General features: G+C 48.8%; 1 protein-coding gene across 1 annotated transcript in view; it reads right to left on the bottom strand.

Annotated features, from left to right (window-relative positions):
* Window positions 1–16,864, bottom strand: part of COL23A1 (collagen type XXIII alpha 1 chain) — a 359,344-nt gene that overhangs the window by 319,323 nt on the left and 23,157 nt on the right. Inside the window, exon 2 of the mRNA XM_037992594.2 lies at window positions 10,060–10,126. Coding sequence (XP_037848522.1) covers window positions 10,060–10,126 — 67 coding nt within the window. The remainder of the gene's footprint in view (window positions 1–10,059; window positions 10,127–16,864) is intronic.

Genomic DNA, 16,864 nt, shown 5'->3' with positions numbered 1-16,864 from the left:
TTCCTGCCTTAGCCTCCCAAGTAGCTGGGACTACAGGCGCCCGCCGCCTCGCCCGGCTAGTTTTTTTGTACTTTTTAGTAGAGATGGGGTTTCACCATGTTCGCCAGGATGGTCTCGATCTCCTGACCTCGTGATCTGCCCATCTCGGCTTCCCAAAGTGCTGGGATTACAGGTTTGAGCCACCGGGCCCGGCCTACCGCATAATTTTAAAAAGTGATGTACTGTATTTTTGTCGAGCCAGTCATGGTTTTATGTTTTACCTTTAGATCTTCAATCCATGTGGAATATACTCCAGCATAAGAAGTGAGGCAAGAAGCCAGATATTATGACTGCACTGAACCTATCCCCCGGGAAAGGCCGCTATAGCACGTGGGTGAGCTCCTGGCACAGGGGGCGTGTGATAACGACACCCCACAGAGTAAAAGGCTGCACCTGTCACCAACAGTTGGCACGGAGTTGGCCAAGCTGGCGTCAAGACAGCTCTGGTCTGGCCGGGCGCGGTGGCTCACTCCTGTCATCCCAGTACTTTGGGAGGCCGAGACGGGTGGATCACCAGGTCAGGAGACCAAGACCATCCTGGCTAACCCGGTGAAACCCCGTCTCTACTAAAAAATACAAAAAATTAGCCGGGCGAGGTGGCGGGTGCCTGTAGTCCCAGCCACTCAGGAGGCTGAGGCAGGAGAATGGCGTGAACCCGGGAGGCGGAGCTTGCAGTGAGCTGAGATCCGGCCACTGCACTCCCGCCTGGGCGACAGAGCAAGACTCCGTCTCAAAAAAAAAAAAAAAAAAAAAAAAGACAGCTCCGGTCTTGTCTCCCCAGTTTCAGGGATTCTCCGCTACAGCTAAACCTGAGGGTGCTCTGTAAGTACCAGGTGAGCAGCAAATGCTCTAGAAATCTGTTTTTTAACAGATAGTCTACCTTTCACAGAATCTTCATCACCTCCCCAAACCAACAGCAAACCGCTCGGTTCCGGAACCATCTGGAAAATTCCGAGGGTCTTCCATTTTTGGAGAGAAACACCAGAGCAGGTGGTGAACTTTGTGTGTCACTGCTCTTGGTCTGAACTTTTGTGTGCTTTCTAGTAATTTTAAAATATATATAATATAAAATATATTAATATATATTTAAATATATACATAAATTATTTTCCTTTTACATTCCTGTTCTATTTCTATAGAATTTAATGAGTATAATGAGCTCCATCTAGTGGTCACAAGAACATCTCCAAATTCCAACGGTCAGCACATAAACTTCAACATCTTTACTTATAGGACATGCTACATTTTATAACTGATGGATTCAGGTGGCTAGGCTGTGCTTTAAGAGAAGACTTCTAATTATTTTTTTCCTTTCATCAGTGGGTCTTACAAATTGGTTCTTAAGGTCCACTGCCCAAAACCATGCTTATCAGCTTCTCTTCCAAATGGATCCCTCTTTGGGGATTTCCTGTTTCTGCGCAGCTTCCCCTCCCCAAAGGCACGGAGCTTCAGGCTTCTCTTGTCTTCTCCCGTGCCCATCCACCCTGTTTTGAGTTTTGTCCACCACATGACCCAGTGCCTCTCACAGCTGTTCCCGGCTATCAACTCTCATGGCCCTCATTCAAATTCTCATGGCCATTCAACAGAGTGTTATCAACCCTCCTCCCTGTGCCTGGCACCATGCTAGGCTCAGGGGATGCTGCAGTGAACCAGGCAAGCTGTCTCCTGCCCTGAGCACCCCCTCCAGGGACTCTCTGTTGGAACAAAGTATGATCCAGTCTGTCCTTCACGCTGTTTCCAGAGCCCCCTTCCTAAAGGTAAATTCCACTCAGACACCATCAACTGTGACTCACGGAATAAAGCCTGAATCTCTCTCCAGACCCTGGACTCACCCTCCCCTCCCACTGCCACCTTCCAAACAAACAGAGTTCCCACCAGTGCTTGGAGATCCGCTCTGCCTCCGCTCAGGATGTCAGTCTCTCAGAATGCGCCCCCCATCCCAGGCGGCTAATCTAACAACCAGTCTTCAACACCTTGCCCAACTATTGTCTTCCTCAGGAAGGACCCTCCTCCAACCCAGATCCTCCTGACCTGGAGTGACCTCTTCCTCGTAATTTCTGTAGGACTGGTTTTTCCGTAGGACTCATCCTATTCTCCGCATCTATTCTTGTGTCTGTCCTTCCTTCCTCTAACAACTGGGTCTGCAATTACCTCTAGGAATCTTAGTCAATAGCTCCCCCAGGACCAGCACAAAATAGGGCAGGAGAGACGAATGAATGAATGAATGAATGAATGCACAAATACCTATGCATAGCGAGGCGAGGGAATTGCAACCAGCCTCCAGAGTATTCTGGTGCCCCCCGCCCAAAAATCAGAAACACAAATGACCTCCTTTTACTTGGTAGAGTCTGACATACCAAGACAGTTGCCTTATAGGCCACTCAATTTTGCCATAAACTCAAGTCAACTGAGATTTAACTCTTACAAATATATATGTATCATTTTTTAAAATTCTATAAAAAATAATCCCAAAGAGGGTAACAATTTCTTCCTTTCAAGTCCTGAGAGAGGCTGGGCAAGGTGGCTCACCACTGTAATCCCAGCACTTTGGGAGGGGATCTTTTGAAAACAGGAGTTCAAAACCAGCCTGGGCAAAAAAAGTGAGCCCCCAACTCGCCAAAAAAAATTTAAAAACAAAATTTTTTTTTCAGAAAGAGTCTCATTCTGTCACCAGGCTGGGGTGCAGTGGTGTGATCTCGGCTCACTGCAACCTCCACCTCCCGGGTTCAAGTGATTCTCCTGCCTCAGTCTCCTGAGTAGTGGGCGCCCGCCACCACACCTGACTAATTTTTGTATTTTTAGTAGAGACGGAATTTCGCCATGTTGGCCAGGATGGTCTCGATCTCCTGACCTTGTGATCCCCCACCCTTGGCCTCCCACAGTGCTGGGATTACAGGCATGAGCAACTGCACCGGCCAGGAAAAATTGTTTTAATTAGTCATGGTGGCACACGCCTGTGTTCCCAGCTATTATCCCAGCCGAGGTAGGAGGATCACTTGAGCCAGGAGGTCAAGGCTGCAATGAACCATGACTGCACCACTGCACTTCTGCCTGGCCGACAGAGTAAGATCCCATCTTTAAAAAAAAGAGTCCTAAGAGAGCATGTACCCTTCGCTATGCTCTTTTCCAGTCAGCAAAGGCAGTAAGGCAGTATACAGGCTGAATACCAGCAACTTTTACTACTTCTGTTCCGCTCTGTGACATTTTCCATAAACTATCAATGAAATGTATGAGATTCTGCATAACTTCCACATTGTGCTTTATGTGGTCCTAAGCGGAGTTTCACTCCTGTACACAAACTGCCAAATGTTTTTATGGAGCAGAGGATTTCTGACTCATATTACACTCTGGATTATTATTAATTTCTGGAAAATCACCCCATGCTGCAAGCACAGTGCCCATCCTTGGAAACCACGCACAATGTCTCCAGAATATTCTGCAAGGATCCAAAAAGACGCAAAAAGAAAACGACAAGGATGACAACATTCTAGAATGTTCCTGACAATGTCCGGGCAGTTTGAGCCTGGTTAGTAACAAGTGGAAACAGCGTGAGGGGCAGAAGCCCAGCCGTGCTTGAGGCCTTCTGGGCACGTGGATGGCTGATGAGGGTTCACGGCCTCACACTTTCCTTTTCTGTTTCACTCCTGCGTCACCAGCATCTTCACACCCACGTCCCAGGAGAACGTGCCAGTAAAGTCTGCCAAGTCCTTGCTCATCCCCTCCTGAAGATTCCCAGTGGCCTCCCACTCTGTGTCTCTTCTCCTTTCCTCTCCGGCAGCTCCCAACTGATGACGACGGACCTAACAACAGACTCGCTCTGAGGACGCAGGGCCAGGCCTCGTTCTAAGCTGTCTGCATGTGTGAACCCATTTGATCCGGAAAACAATCCCCTGACACAGCTACTCTCAGAATCCCCACTTCACTTGACAGGTGGAAAACCAAGGCACATGGAGGATAAGTCCACGTGTGAGGTCATGGAGCCGGTGAGCGACAGAGAATTGGGTCACGCAGCCTAGATGGGAAGTCAACATGCTTTCCCTTAGGCCACGCTGCCTCTTGGTGTGTTTTCTCTTTTTCTTTTTTTTGAGACGGAGTCTCGCTCTGTCGCCCAGGCTGGGGTGCAATGGCTCAATCTTGGCTCACTGCAACCTCTGCCTCCTGGGTTCATGCAATCCTCCTGCCTCAGCCTCCCGAGTAACTGAGATTACAGGCATGTGCCACTATGCCCAACTAATTTTTGCGTTTTGAGTAGAGATGAGGTTTCGCCGTGTTGGCCAGGCTGGTCTCGAACTCCTGACCTAAGGTGATCCACCTGCTTTGGCCTCCCTAAGTGCTGGGATTACAGGTGTGAGCCACCGCGCCTGGCCCTCTTGGTGTGCTTTAAGTGGAGTCAACCCTTTGGTTACACCTTTGTGGACCACCTGGCAGTGACTGGCCAGCTATCACTGGAAGGCCAGTGGTCACCTACTGCTTGTGCCCAGCTATATTTGTTCTCTCTTCTGGGAAAAGATCCTAATTTTTCAGGAAGGAATCACCCTCCCCAACACCACACACTTCTGGTATTGTCAACCCCTGGGTCCAAGAATGGTCACATGACCCACCAACGGCCTGGTCCAATAATGTGCCCCACGCTCCAGGTCAGCACAATTTTTCAAGGAGAGGCACCTGCCCCAAGCCAAGCAAATTAGGGTTCATTCTGGGGCGTTAAAAAAAAATCATGGTAAAATACACATAACATAAACCTGAGATTTTAAAGCACGAAGTTCCGAGATTAACACATTCACTGTGATGCACAACCACTATCCCCTCTCTCCACTTCCAGGACTTTTCATCTTTCCCAGCAGAAACTCTACGCCCCTTAACCAGTAACTCCCTGCATTAGTGTGTCTGGGTGTGGCCAAAAAAGGTACACAGTCTGTGCGGCTTCAACAGCAGAAATGTGTTAAGGTGATGGCAGGCTGATTTCCTTCTGAGCTCATGGCTCAGAAAAGGTGTCTTCTCCACGTGTCTTCACATGGCCTGCCCTCTGCATGGGTCTACATGTCCAAATCTCCTTTTATTACAGGGACAACGGTCATGAGGGCCCACCCTAAGGCCTCATGTGACCTAATCTCCAAGGTAACATTGTTCTTTCCAAATACAGTCCTATTCTGAGGACCTGAGGGTTAGGACTTCCAGATGTGAATATGGGAGGACACAGTTCAACCCGTAACACTCCCCATGCCCCAGTTCTGAGACTTTCGGGAAAGAACAGTGCTGTATCTGCTGGGGTTGCTGAGTACATGTTATATACACCTACAGCTACACTGGCGGCCACCTTCCCAAGCACAGGTCACTCCAGAAGAGACTATCTGAAGACAAGCTGAGAAGAGCTGACAGAGGAGAGCAAGCCCTGAGCCCAGATGGGCCTGAAGCCAGCTGTATCTTGGACCTTTCCATTTCTAGTTTTGTGCACTAAAAATTTCCTTTTTTGCTTTATTAGTGCAGGATGATCAAACACTAATTAATGTTCTGATGCTAGTAACCCAAAGAGTGAGCGAATGCAAAGGCCAGAGTGACCCATGGCTTCAGGACACACAGGGTGGGACCACAAGGCAGTTATTTATGAGGCAGAGTCAAGATTCAAGCCCAGGTTCCCAGGCTCCAAGGTGCTGGCACTCACCTGTTCTCTGGGATGCCTCCGAGTCACTACTGTTCACAGCACGGTGGAGGCCGGGCCACAGGGCAGCCCCCAGGGGTAGGCTTCAGGACCCACCTGGCCACAGCCCTCCCTGCAGCAACCTGTGTTTGCTGCCCTAAGCCCAGCTTCTCCCCACAGACCGAGGGCTCCAGTCCTTCAGTCAACACCCTCAGGCCTGCAGCGTGCCTGGCAGAACAAAGCACAAGGAAGTCAGACAACAGGCTACACAGCAGGCCTTCTTCCCTCCACTGCAGGACACATGCAGCCCTGTCTGAACAACACAGCGTTGGAAATGACCCAAATGTCCTTGGCAGGGCTGGTCAAGTGCATTACAGGGCATCCCAACAGCATGGCCAGATTCTTTCCTGGACCAAAACAAGGCAGCAGCTGTCTCTGATACACAGACGGGCACAGATCACCTCAAAGAGACACCGCAAGTCCATGAAAAACAATGCAGGACACCTATTGGAGGGGGAGGGGAAGGGGGGGAGGAGGAGGAGTTACTACTTTAAAATTAGCTGAAATGGGCCAGGCATGGTGGTTCACACCTATAATCCCAGCACTTTGGGAGGCTGAGGTGGGTGAATCACCCGAGGTCAGGAGTTCGAGACCAGTCTGACCAACATGGTGAAACCCCATCTTTACTAAAAATACAAAAATTAGCTGGGTGTGGTGGCAGGCATCTGTAGTCCCAGCTACTTGGGAGGCTGAGGCAGAAGAATTGCTTGAACCTGGGAGGTGGAGGTTGCAGTGAGCCAAGATCGCACAACTGCACTCCAGCTTGGGTGACAAGAGCGAAACTCTGTCAAATAATATAAAAGAAAATTTAAAAGCTGAGTGTGGTGGCTCACGCCTGTAGTCCAGCACTTTGGGAGGCTGAGGCAGGTGGATCACCTGAGGTCAGAAGTTCATGACCAGCCTGGCCCACATGACAAAGCTCCGTCTCTACTAAAAATACAAAAATTAGCCAGGCATGGTGATGGGAGCCTGTAATCTCAGCTACTTGGGAGGCTGAGGCAGGAGAATCGCTTGAACACAGGAGGCAGAGCCTGCAGTGAGCTGAGATTGCACCATTGCCCTCCAGCCTGGGCAACAAGAGTGAAACTCCATCTCAAAAATAAATAAAATAAAGTAAAAAGTAAAATAAAATAAGACATAGGGCTGCCGTGGCAACAAATTACCATAAGCTCTCCCAGTTCTGGGGGCAAGAAGTCCAAGGTGTCTGCGGGTGGGCTCCTCGGGGAGAGTCCCTCCCACACCCCCTCCGCAGCTCTGGAGGCTGCCGGCATTGTGGTGTTTCTTGGTTGGCACATGCAGCATGCCAGTCCCCACTCGCCAATCCCCACTCTGCCATCATCTAGCCCTCTGGTTTGTGCTTCTCTGTCTCTAATCTCTCCTTGCCTCTTCTAAGGACAATTGGCATTGTATGTAGACACACCCTAAATGCTGACTGACCTATTCTGAGATCCCTGATTACCCCTGCAAAGACCCTATTTTCCAAGGTCATATTCACAGCTACTGGGGGTTAGGACTTGGACATATTTTTTGAGGGCAACAGGATTCAACCCACTACACTATTTTATTGAGGAGAGTGTAAGGCTCACCAGAGCCAGCTCAGGGCCCCCCTGCCAGTCCTCCTGCCAGCGATATCCACTGGCTGGGGCAAGAGAGAAGCCCCTGCCACCACGCTCAGCCTCACAATGGGGGGCACATCCAGAAAAGCCACCCCTCCTCTGGCCTTGCTTATCTGCCTGCTGCAGGCCAGGATCCAACAAAAGATTCCGCTGACTCCCGGGCTGCTGGGTGGGGAGCCACGGCCAGCTCTAATCAGACGGGGAGCCCCGCTGCAGAACACGGTCTGTGTCTCCACACTCCAAAAGCCCGCAGGACGCGCTGGAGCCTTGCAGCCTTGGAGCCAGGGAGAAGAGGAATGAGTGAGGACTTCCGGGGTTGGAGGCAAGGGCCTCTGTTCTTTATAAGACAAGGGGCTCACGTGCTAGCCTGCTGGGGAGTAGCATTCATGAAGGCTCCGGTCTAAAGGGCTCTCGAGGTGACGGGAGAGAAAGTGCAGGCACGGACACGGGTGTGCTGAGGGGTCTGGCTAGGGTTGTCGTGCTGCACCCCAGGGCCACACTGACCACACCTGCCAGGACGGCCTCCATCACAGCCTGGAGTTCCTGGGACAGCATGAGCACGGTGCTGATGGCCAGCAGGGGCTTCCCAGGGAGCAGGGAAGTCCACCATGCCTTTCTCTCAGTGGGACTGGAAGCTCTGACCATCTCTTCAGTCCCCCATGGTCTTCCCCAGACCTTCTTGGGAGCCTCTTTCTAGAGGAGTTCAGGTCCCCTGTTCCCTGCTCCCCACTTCTGACGGAAGGCAGGACACAGGTCCACCTGTAGTCACTGGCTTTAACTTATACCTTCTCCATAACCTCAGAAAGCCCCCCAGAGCCTGCTTCAAGATGTTATCATTTACTGATAAAGACCCTCCGTGCTAGTAAGGGGCAGACCCAAGATGTGGCCCCAGTTCGGACTGATCCGGGAGCTCCATGCCAGTCGGCATCCCCCTTCTCCCACTCTCCATCCATCATCTGTCCTGGGGACTTTCAAGCCTTCTGTCGGTAACCCACAGCAAGAAACCCATCTCACGCCACCCACGTCCAATCCACAAATACTAATAGCCAAAACCAAAATCTCATTTGGACGTTTTTCATTCCAGACTTCTATGCGAGTTCACAGTTTCATGCTAGTGGTTGCTGGCGGCACCCAACCAAACTGATGTGGTATCCACAAATGGGGTGTGACTCCTAGTTCAAAAAACACACACATAGGTATGCATCCAAACAACACTCAGAAAGAGGGGGACGAAAAAGAAGGACTGTTGGCATTTTACACATTTTGCAGATCATCTAAAAATCCATTTGTGGATGTGAATTTTTCCTCCCATTTAATTGCAATTTCTGACTCTTTTTTCTTTCTTTCTTTTTTTTTTTTTTTGATGGAGTCTCACTCTATCACCCAGGCTGGAGTGCAATGGCGCAATCTTAGCTCACTGCAACCTTCGCCTCCCGGGTTGAAGCAATTCTCCCACCTCAGCCTCCTGAGTAGCTGGGACTACAGGCACGTGCCACTACACCTGGGTAATTTTTTATATTTTTAGTAGAGACGGGGTTTCACCACGTTGGCCAGACTGCTCTCGAACTCCTGACCTCAGGTGATCTGCCCGCCTCGGCCTCCCAAAGTGCTGGGATTGCAGGCGTGAGCCACTGCACCCAGCCACAATTTATCTGTGGCCTTCTCGATCTGTGAATAGAGTCATTCCCTTGTCAAATCCTCTTTCTCTTATTAAAACCTCAGAAGTCCTATAAGGCTAGCTCAAGCTCAACCACAAAAATCATCTCCCACTCAGCCCTCACAGACAGAAGTTTCACACCATGAGACTCACCTTTGCAGAAATCTCAGGGCATCTCCCAACCCTGGAGTGTTAGTGAGTTCGGTTTCTGGACCACTTGGCTAATGAAAGGAATGACAGTGAGGACAAGGGACACTGCGCAGTTCCTGTGTTCTCTGGACCAATAACAAAAGTCACCTTTCCCTGCATGTCGAGAAGTCTGAGATACATCACGATTTTCCACTCATTTACTGGTATTAGACACCATTCTAAAGGAGGCTCATTCTAACTCTGAAAACACCAGCGTTAGAGACCACACAAAGCTCCCCTGAGGACACCTAGGAGACCTGTTATGAGCCTAGATTTAAGCCATGTGGATTAGGAGTCAACAATTCCTGGTTTCATTCACAGCCATGCGGATCTACACCAGCAAATCCAGAGAAAGTCCATGATAATCTGAATAATTCAGACCTCATTTCCTGTTTCCTTCCTCTGCCTCCATCGCAAGAAATGAAAACAAGAAGCCTATGTCCACTAGATTATTTATCCACCTTCTGCACATCTGACAAAGAGCTCTGGTCGCAACGTTGGTGCAGTGGGGGCGACTGGCGTTCCAGGCTGTCACCTCCCATCAGTTCACACCCCTTTCTCCATCTTTGAAATGCGCCAGCTGCTACTCCCTTACCATCTAACTCTTTAGGCAGCTAAGTCATCTCTGATGATGCCTCAGCTCCTCCACCAATACCACCCAGCAAACCGAGTCTGTTTACTTTGCTGGAAACTGACCAGAGAGCCTACCAGGGTCAATGTGGGAAGAAAAGGCCCCAGAACAGTGCACGAAGACGACGGCCTGACACCCCAGTCCACCTTCTAGACCATGCTGTTCTCAGCAATCCCAAGCAAATGGCGGCGGAAGGCAGGAGGCAGAAGGGAGCTCAACCTTCACTTACCTGGGGGGCAGACACATTCAGATGGGGCTTCCCGAGCAGTCCGGAGCTTCACTAGTCCGTCCAACTTCTGAGTTGGAAAAAAAAAAAAAAAAGAAAAAAAAACAAGGAAAGAATGAGTTTCAGAACAGAGAGGGGTAAGAGTGGAAACATCAGCAAAAACAAATGTATCTAAACCATCCACAGTGCTGGGGGTGTCTTTGAGACCATCTCTCAAAAGATCATTAAATTCTACAGGGAATTTTAGAATGAGAAAAAACAAACACAAACACTAAACAGTTACTGGTGAGTCCCTGAAAAGGTGGCAGGTCTCTGCTTTGTTACAGCATTTTCAAATAGAATACCAAGAGTTATGAACAACAGAAACAGCTTCCTGCAAGTCAAGAAAAGCCACAGCAACCACCACTCCTGAAGGGAGCGAGGCTGGGGCTGAGGGAGGCCTGGGGAGGGCAGATCAAAGCTAGTCCTCCAGGTGGCTTTCTGCACTCACAAGGCCACCCCGTTCACACCCGGGAAGTCCCGAAACCCCATGGCTGCAGCCCCTCCCAGCCCACGGGCCTGGCACCTGATGGCCCGGGCTGAATCACCCTGATGAAACATTTTCCTTTGTTGTTTTCTGTTTTCCATTTTCCTTACTTACCAGTGGGGATCCCTGGCCTAGAAAATTTGGTTCAGTAAAATTTAACAAGAATCCCTACACATGCCCAGCCCTGTGCCAGATTTGGGTGAAAGGAAAAGAATCACCACAGAAAGAGGGTCAAAAGGCACAGCTCCCCTACAATGCAGGGACTGCTCTGGCAAGCTCCTGGCCCAGTGAAACCCTATGGGCACCTCTGAGGCCAGAACAAATGGTCCCTGCCTCACAGACGAGGAATGCAAGCTTGGAAAAAAGAAATTTCTCCTGCATCCCAAATCTAGGTTTAGAGGAATGAAGCAATTGGCCCAAATCCCAAAACTAGCCAGAACTTGAGTCTCAATGAAGATACACAGTCTTAACCTTTCTCTAGGAGGGAAAAAAATCCCCCTAAAAGCAAAACAAAGCAGAGCACAAATCCGTGCAGACTTAAGTGAAGAGTACAGTGCTACCATAAGAGCAGAGGGCTTCATGTTCAAACGTTGAACAGTAATTTTTAAGCACTGCTTTAGAGGAGGAGAGAAGGGCACCCCTTGGTCTTGAACTCTTGACCACCAAGCCTGGAATTTGCATAGAGGACAAGACCCCAGCCAGGCCCTGTCTGCCTCTGACTGGAACATCCCAGGACCAGGAGACTTCACCAGGGCACCTCCAGCCACCGGAAAGGCAGTTCCATTTCACCTCCCATTTCATCCTCATTTTACAGACGGACAGCAAGAGGCACAGAGAGCTAAGCAGCTCCTATAACAGAGGAAGTTACCATGGTGTAAGTGTGTCGGGGTTGGGTCCTGCTGGGGTGTTCGTGGCCTCGCTGACTTCAAGAATGGAGCCGCAGCGTGGTGGCAGGTGCCTATAATCCCAGCTACTCCGGAGACTGAGGCTGCTTTAAACCCGAGAGGCGGAGGTTGCACTGAGCTGAAGTCGTGCCCACTGCACTCAAGCCTGGGTGCCAGAGCGAGACTTCACCTCAAAAAAAAAAAAAAAAAAAAATGGAGCCGCGCGCCAGACGCGGTGGCTCACGCCTGTAATCCCAACACTTGGGGAGGCGGAGGCGAGCGGATTACCAAGGTCAGGAGATCGAGACCATCCTGGCTAAGATGGTGAAACCCCGACTCTACTAAAAATACAAAAAATTATAGCCGGGCGTGGTGGCGGCGCCTGTAGTCCCAGCTACTCGGGAGGCTGAGGCAGGAGAATGGCGGGAACCCGGGAGGCGGAGCTTGCAGTAAGCTGAGATCCGGCCACTGCACTCCAGCCCGGGCAACAGAGCGAGGCTCTCTCAAATACAAAAGGATGGAGTTGCGGACCTTCGCAGTGAGTGTTACAGCTCTCAAAGATGGCACTGACACAAAGAGTGAGCAGCAAGAAGAGTTACTGTGAAGAGCCATAGAACAAAGACCCCACAACCTTAAGGACCCGTTGACACTGCTGCAGCTGGCTGGAGCGGGTTTTGGCCAGGGGAGCAGCTTTTATTCCGTTATTTGTCCCCGCCCATGTCCGGCCGATTGGTTCATTTTACAGAGTGCTGATTGGTCCATTTTACAGAGTGCTGATTGGTCCATTTTGCAGAGTGCTGATTGGTCCATTTTACAGAGTGCTGATTGGTCCATTTTGCAGAGTGCTGATTGGTCCATTTTACAAACCTCTAGCTAGCTACAGAGCGCTGATTGGTGCGTTTTTACAAAGCACTGATTGGTGCATTTTACAAACCACTTCTAGGAAAAGTTCTCCAAGTTTCCACTCCACCCGGAAAGTCCAGCTGGCTTCACCTCTCGAAAGCAATACCAGGGCAGCCAGAGGGTTACTCCAGGGGGTGCCTTTAGGCGCACTCACTCTTCCATCATCACTGCACTCCCCAGCCCTGACTCTGCAAGCCCTTGGCTTGCCCTGTAAATCGGAATCTGGTGGGGCCTCTGGATGCCAGGCTCCCAGGTGCCCGCAGGGACTGGACCTGCCACTCACTACTGCTCTGGATGAAGCTTCCCAGCTGTCCCACAGGGACCTTGTGAGCAGCCTGGGCCAGCCGCCAGCCTCCAGAGGCCCCCTGCAGCCTGTGGGTGAGAGCTGCTCCACCCTAGCGCAGCAGACACCACCCCTACTCATCCCCACTCCCAGCAGGGCTGCCTGGGGTGGAGTCCATGAGGGGCTGAGGCTTTTGCACAGAATGGAGCACAGTGGCCACACCTGTCCCAGTTGAATGGGGGGCCCATGCAAAAGCTGCAGCCTTGAGCCGGACCTCATAACTCACTCGGTTTTTTTTTTTTTTTTTTTTTTTTTTTTTTTGCGACAAGGTCTCACTCTGTCACCCAGGCTGGAGTGCAGTGGCAAGATCTCCACTCACTGCAGCCTCAACCGCTCAGGCTCAAGCAATCCTTCCACTTCAGCCTCCTGAGTAGCTGGATATACAGGCATGTACCACTACACCCAGCTAATTTTTAAATTTTTTGTAGAGACGGGTTTTCACTATGTTGCCCAGGCTGGTCCCAAATTCCTGGGCTCAAGCAATCCTCCTGCCTCTCAGAGTGCTGGGATTACAGGAACTGAGTCACCGCGCCCAGCCAGAACTCACTTTTTCCCCATTGCATTTGCAGATATTAAAGCAGATTTCAAAATATACTTGGAGAAGAAACCCAACGTTTTAGTTTAAGCCAGTCAATCTGTGTGAGAAGCTCTCATCTGTTTTTATCAGTGCTAGACAGGACAGAAAGGACTTCCACACTAATTTCATTTTTTAAACAAAAGCATTTCATGCCAAAAACAATTCACTTCTAACAACTGCTGTCACACTTGGGCTACTGCTATCACATCGGAACCTCTCTCCTGAAGGGGGAGAAGGATTTTATCAACTACTGATAGGAAACACAATTACTTTTAAGCTACTCTTACCTTAAAATAAAAAGCTAGGTACTGTTAATGCTAGTGGCGGGATCATAGGTTACTGGGATTGCACTGGTCATTTATCCTAACTCCCTTTGTGCTTTTGTTTCTCTAGATTAGATGGTGAATCTGTAAAGTTTTCTCTCCTGGATCCCTCCCCTCCCCCACCTCCAGGCCCCTCACTTTCTGTGTTCTGACTACTAAGAATACAAAGTGAAATGTTAGAATGAGAAACCCAATCTCACAATCTTTAACTTCATGTCTTTTTTTTTTATCCTAAGAAAATATTCCTTTGTGTCCAGGTTTGTAAAAATCACTTACAAGCCTCAACATTTTATATTCAATTATCTGGCGGCACCCCCAGCATCTGCAAACAATATGGTCCTGGTTTTACATATGCAAACAAGTCCTGACTCTAAAAGTAAATAAAGGATGAGTTTCTGAGAAAAGACAAGAGACTTGGGGTGAGTTCCCTTCTAGAAGAACTGGGAAGGAGAACTTGAAGTCTGGGGGAGGAGTGGCAAGAGCTCAGGGAATCAGGGAAATCCTGGTTTTTAAAACAGCATTCATGACATAGTCAAGAGGATACGTTTATGAATGATCTGTTGGGGCACTGGTCTTGAACACTTCACCAGATGTTCGATCACATCCTCAAGTGGTTTTTTGTTCTGAGGAAATATAGACTGACAAACAAAAGAAAGATGCAATGATTTATTCCTGTAAAATGCTGTAAATAATGAAGACATTTCTATCCTTTGACTAAAAATTCCTACTCTGGGGAATATATCCTAAGGAAATAAATCAGCAGAAGCAAAACATGATATTTATGAAGCAGTTGCACTGTACAACAGTGGGAATAGTTTAGTGGAAGATGTGGAATCCCCTTGATGCAGCTGTGACATCAGGAAATAGCATTATGAAGACTATAGCAACAAGGAAAAATGCTTATGCTACAATAAATAAAATGTCTACATTGACGTAGAAACACAGACACGGGGGAACAGCAACTAACAAAACAACCCAGGTGGCTGTTGGAATGATGGTGATTTACTTCTTTCTGGGTTGTTGTAATATCATCTTCTCAGTGAAAAACAAAAAAGCCTGAAAGTAGAAGAGACAATGTAAACCCTTGAAATCTCCCTGCTGAGGGCAATTTCAGAGCGATGGACTCTGTCTCCCCAGGGAGACCCAGCTCCAGGATCCATCCTGTGAATGCATGCACACCACAAACACCAGAGGAAGGGCTTGTCAAGAACCAAATGCTGACCACAGGCACAGCTTCTCTGCTCTCCATCTACCCGCTTACAAAGAGCCAGTTCAAGCCTTCTCACCACCACGAGCAACCCACGGGGACTCCCTTTCCGAACCCCTTTAAACGTTCTCTCTTGATACCCCACCACGATGATGATGATGACAAATACAACCGAAGTATTATTATCAAGACTGGATTACTTATTACGGGCCAGACACTGCGCCAATTGCTATTATCTTATCTATTCCTCCCGATAACCCCCATGAGGCTGGGATTCTTATTACACCCATTTACAGATGGGAAAATTGAGACAGAAAGAGAAGTGTCAGGGCTGGACTTAAATCCTGGTAGCAACTGACACGGATCACAAGGCATGACAACCTCTGCTCCCAAGTAATGTTCCTATCTACAAACATTCTTTAAAGCGATCAGGGCTGGGTGCGGTGGCTCACACCTATAATCCCAGCACTTTGGGAGGCTGAGGCAGGCAGATCACCTGAGGTCTGGAGAGTTTGTGACTAGCCTGGCCAAAATGGTGACACCCCATCTCTACTAAAAAATACAAAAAAAAAAAAAAAAAAAAAAAATTAGCTGGGTGTAGTGGCACACACCTGTAGTCCCAAATACTCAAGAGGCTGAGGCAGGAGAATCATTTGAACCCGGGAGACAGAGTGAGTGAGGTTGTGTCATTGCACTCCAGCCTGGGCAACAAGAGCAAGGCTCCATCTCAAAAAATAAATAATAAAAATAAAGTTGCTATCAGAAGCCAAGCCATACATAACTCAGACAGAAACCAGTACAGTGTCTGCAAAAGGTTGGGAGAGTGACAGGAATTAACTATAAGGGCAGCATGGAGGAGATTAAGGGTGACAGAACTGTTCTGTGTGGTCCTGGGGTGGTGGCCACATGATTATGCATTTGTCAAAAACCACAGGACTGTCCATCCCACAGAGTGACCTGTAATGAATACCAATTACAAACCAAAAGTCAGGACGCTGGAGAAACGCACGCCAGAGTAACAAATCTGACTATATTAAAGTTGCATGATATCACCTCACTGAAGGTTGGGGAAAAGTGTAGCTGACCTAAGTAACGTTGCAAAATGGTGTTTTCATTGAAAACTCTAAGGCTGGCCAGGTGTGGTGGCTCATGCCTGTAATCCCAGCACTTTAGGAGGCAGAGGTGGGAGGATCACCTGAGGTCAGGAGTTCAAGACCAGTCTGACCAACATGGTGAAACCCCTTCTCTACTAAAAATATAAAAATCAGCCTGATGTGGTAGCGCACATCTGTAATTCCAGCTACTTGGGAGGCTGAGGCAAGAGAATCACTTGAACCTGGGAGGCAAAGTTTGCAGTGAGCCAAGATCGTGCCACTGCACTTCAGCCTGGGCAACAGAGTGAGACTCTGTCTCAAAAAAAAAAGAGAGAGAGAGAGAAAAGAAAACTCTAAGGCTGAAGACAAAAGGAATCTGATGTAAACACTGTACTCTAGCTAGGAGGTAAAGATGTTTCTCACAGGGATTCAGGTTAGCAATTTTGAAACTACTTTCTATACACATTAGGGTTGAACAGATAAGTAAACAAACTATGCGTAATGAGAGCCAGGTTTCTCACTGTCCAAGAAAGAAGTTACAAATAAGCAAAGGAGGAAAGCTACAGTGAACCCTGTGGTGCTGAATCAGAATCAAAGACATAACTATGAGGTCATGTTCATGTTCTGTATACAGATAGATAGATACAGAAATAATCACAGATACGTGCATATAGAGGAGTCAATATACATGTTTCCATGCCCTCCCTCTGTCTCCAGAGAAGTTCTACAAACAGTCATACCCTGGTAGTAACAAGCACACACACTACCCAGATCTTGGTCTCTAATATCATTCTCCAATAAAAGGAACCAGGGCTTCTTGGAGAGATGAGAGATGAGAAATTCTAAGGCCAAGGCAGAAAAACCACAAGATGAGCCTGGAGTCTTACAGTGCCAGAAAGTAAGGAAGTGCTTTACAAAGGGGTTGGGACAACCTGAAAGGCTGGGCGCGGT

This window comes from Chlorocebus sabaeus, chromosome 23, assembly GCF_047675955.1.
Source record: "Chlorocebus sabaeus isolate Y175 chromosome 23, mChlSab1.0.hap1, whole genome shotgun sequence".
NCBI lineage: Eukaryota > Metazoa > Chordata > Mammalia > Primates > Cercopithecidae > Chlorocebus > Chlorocebus sabaeus.
The sequence above is the reverse complement of the archived record's forward strand: the minus strand, read 5'-3'. Positions and strand labels throughout refer to the sequence as shown.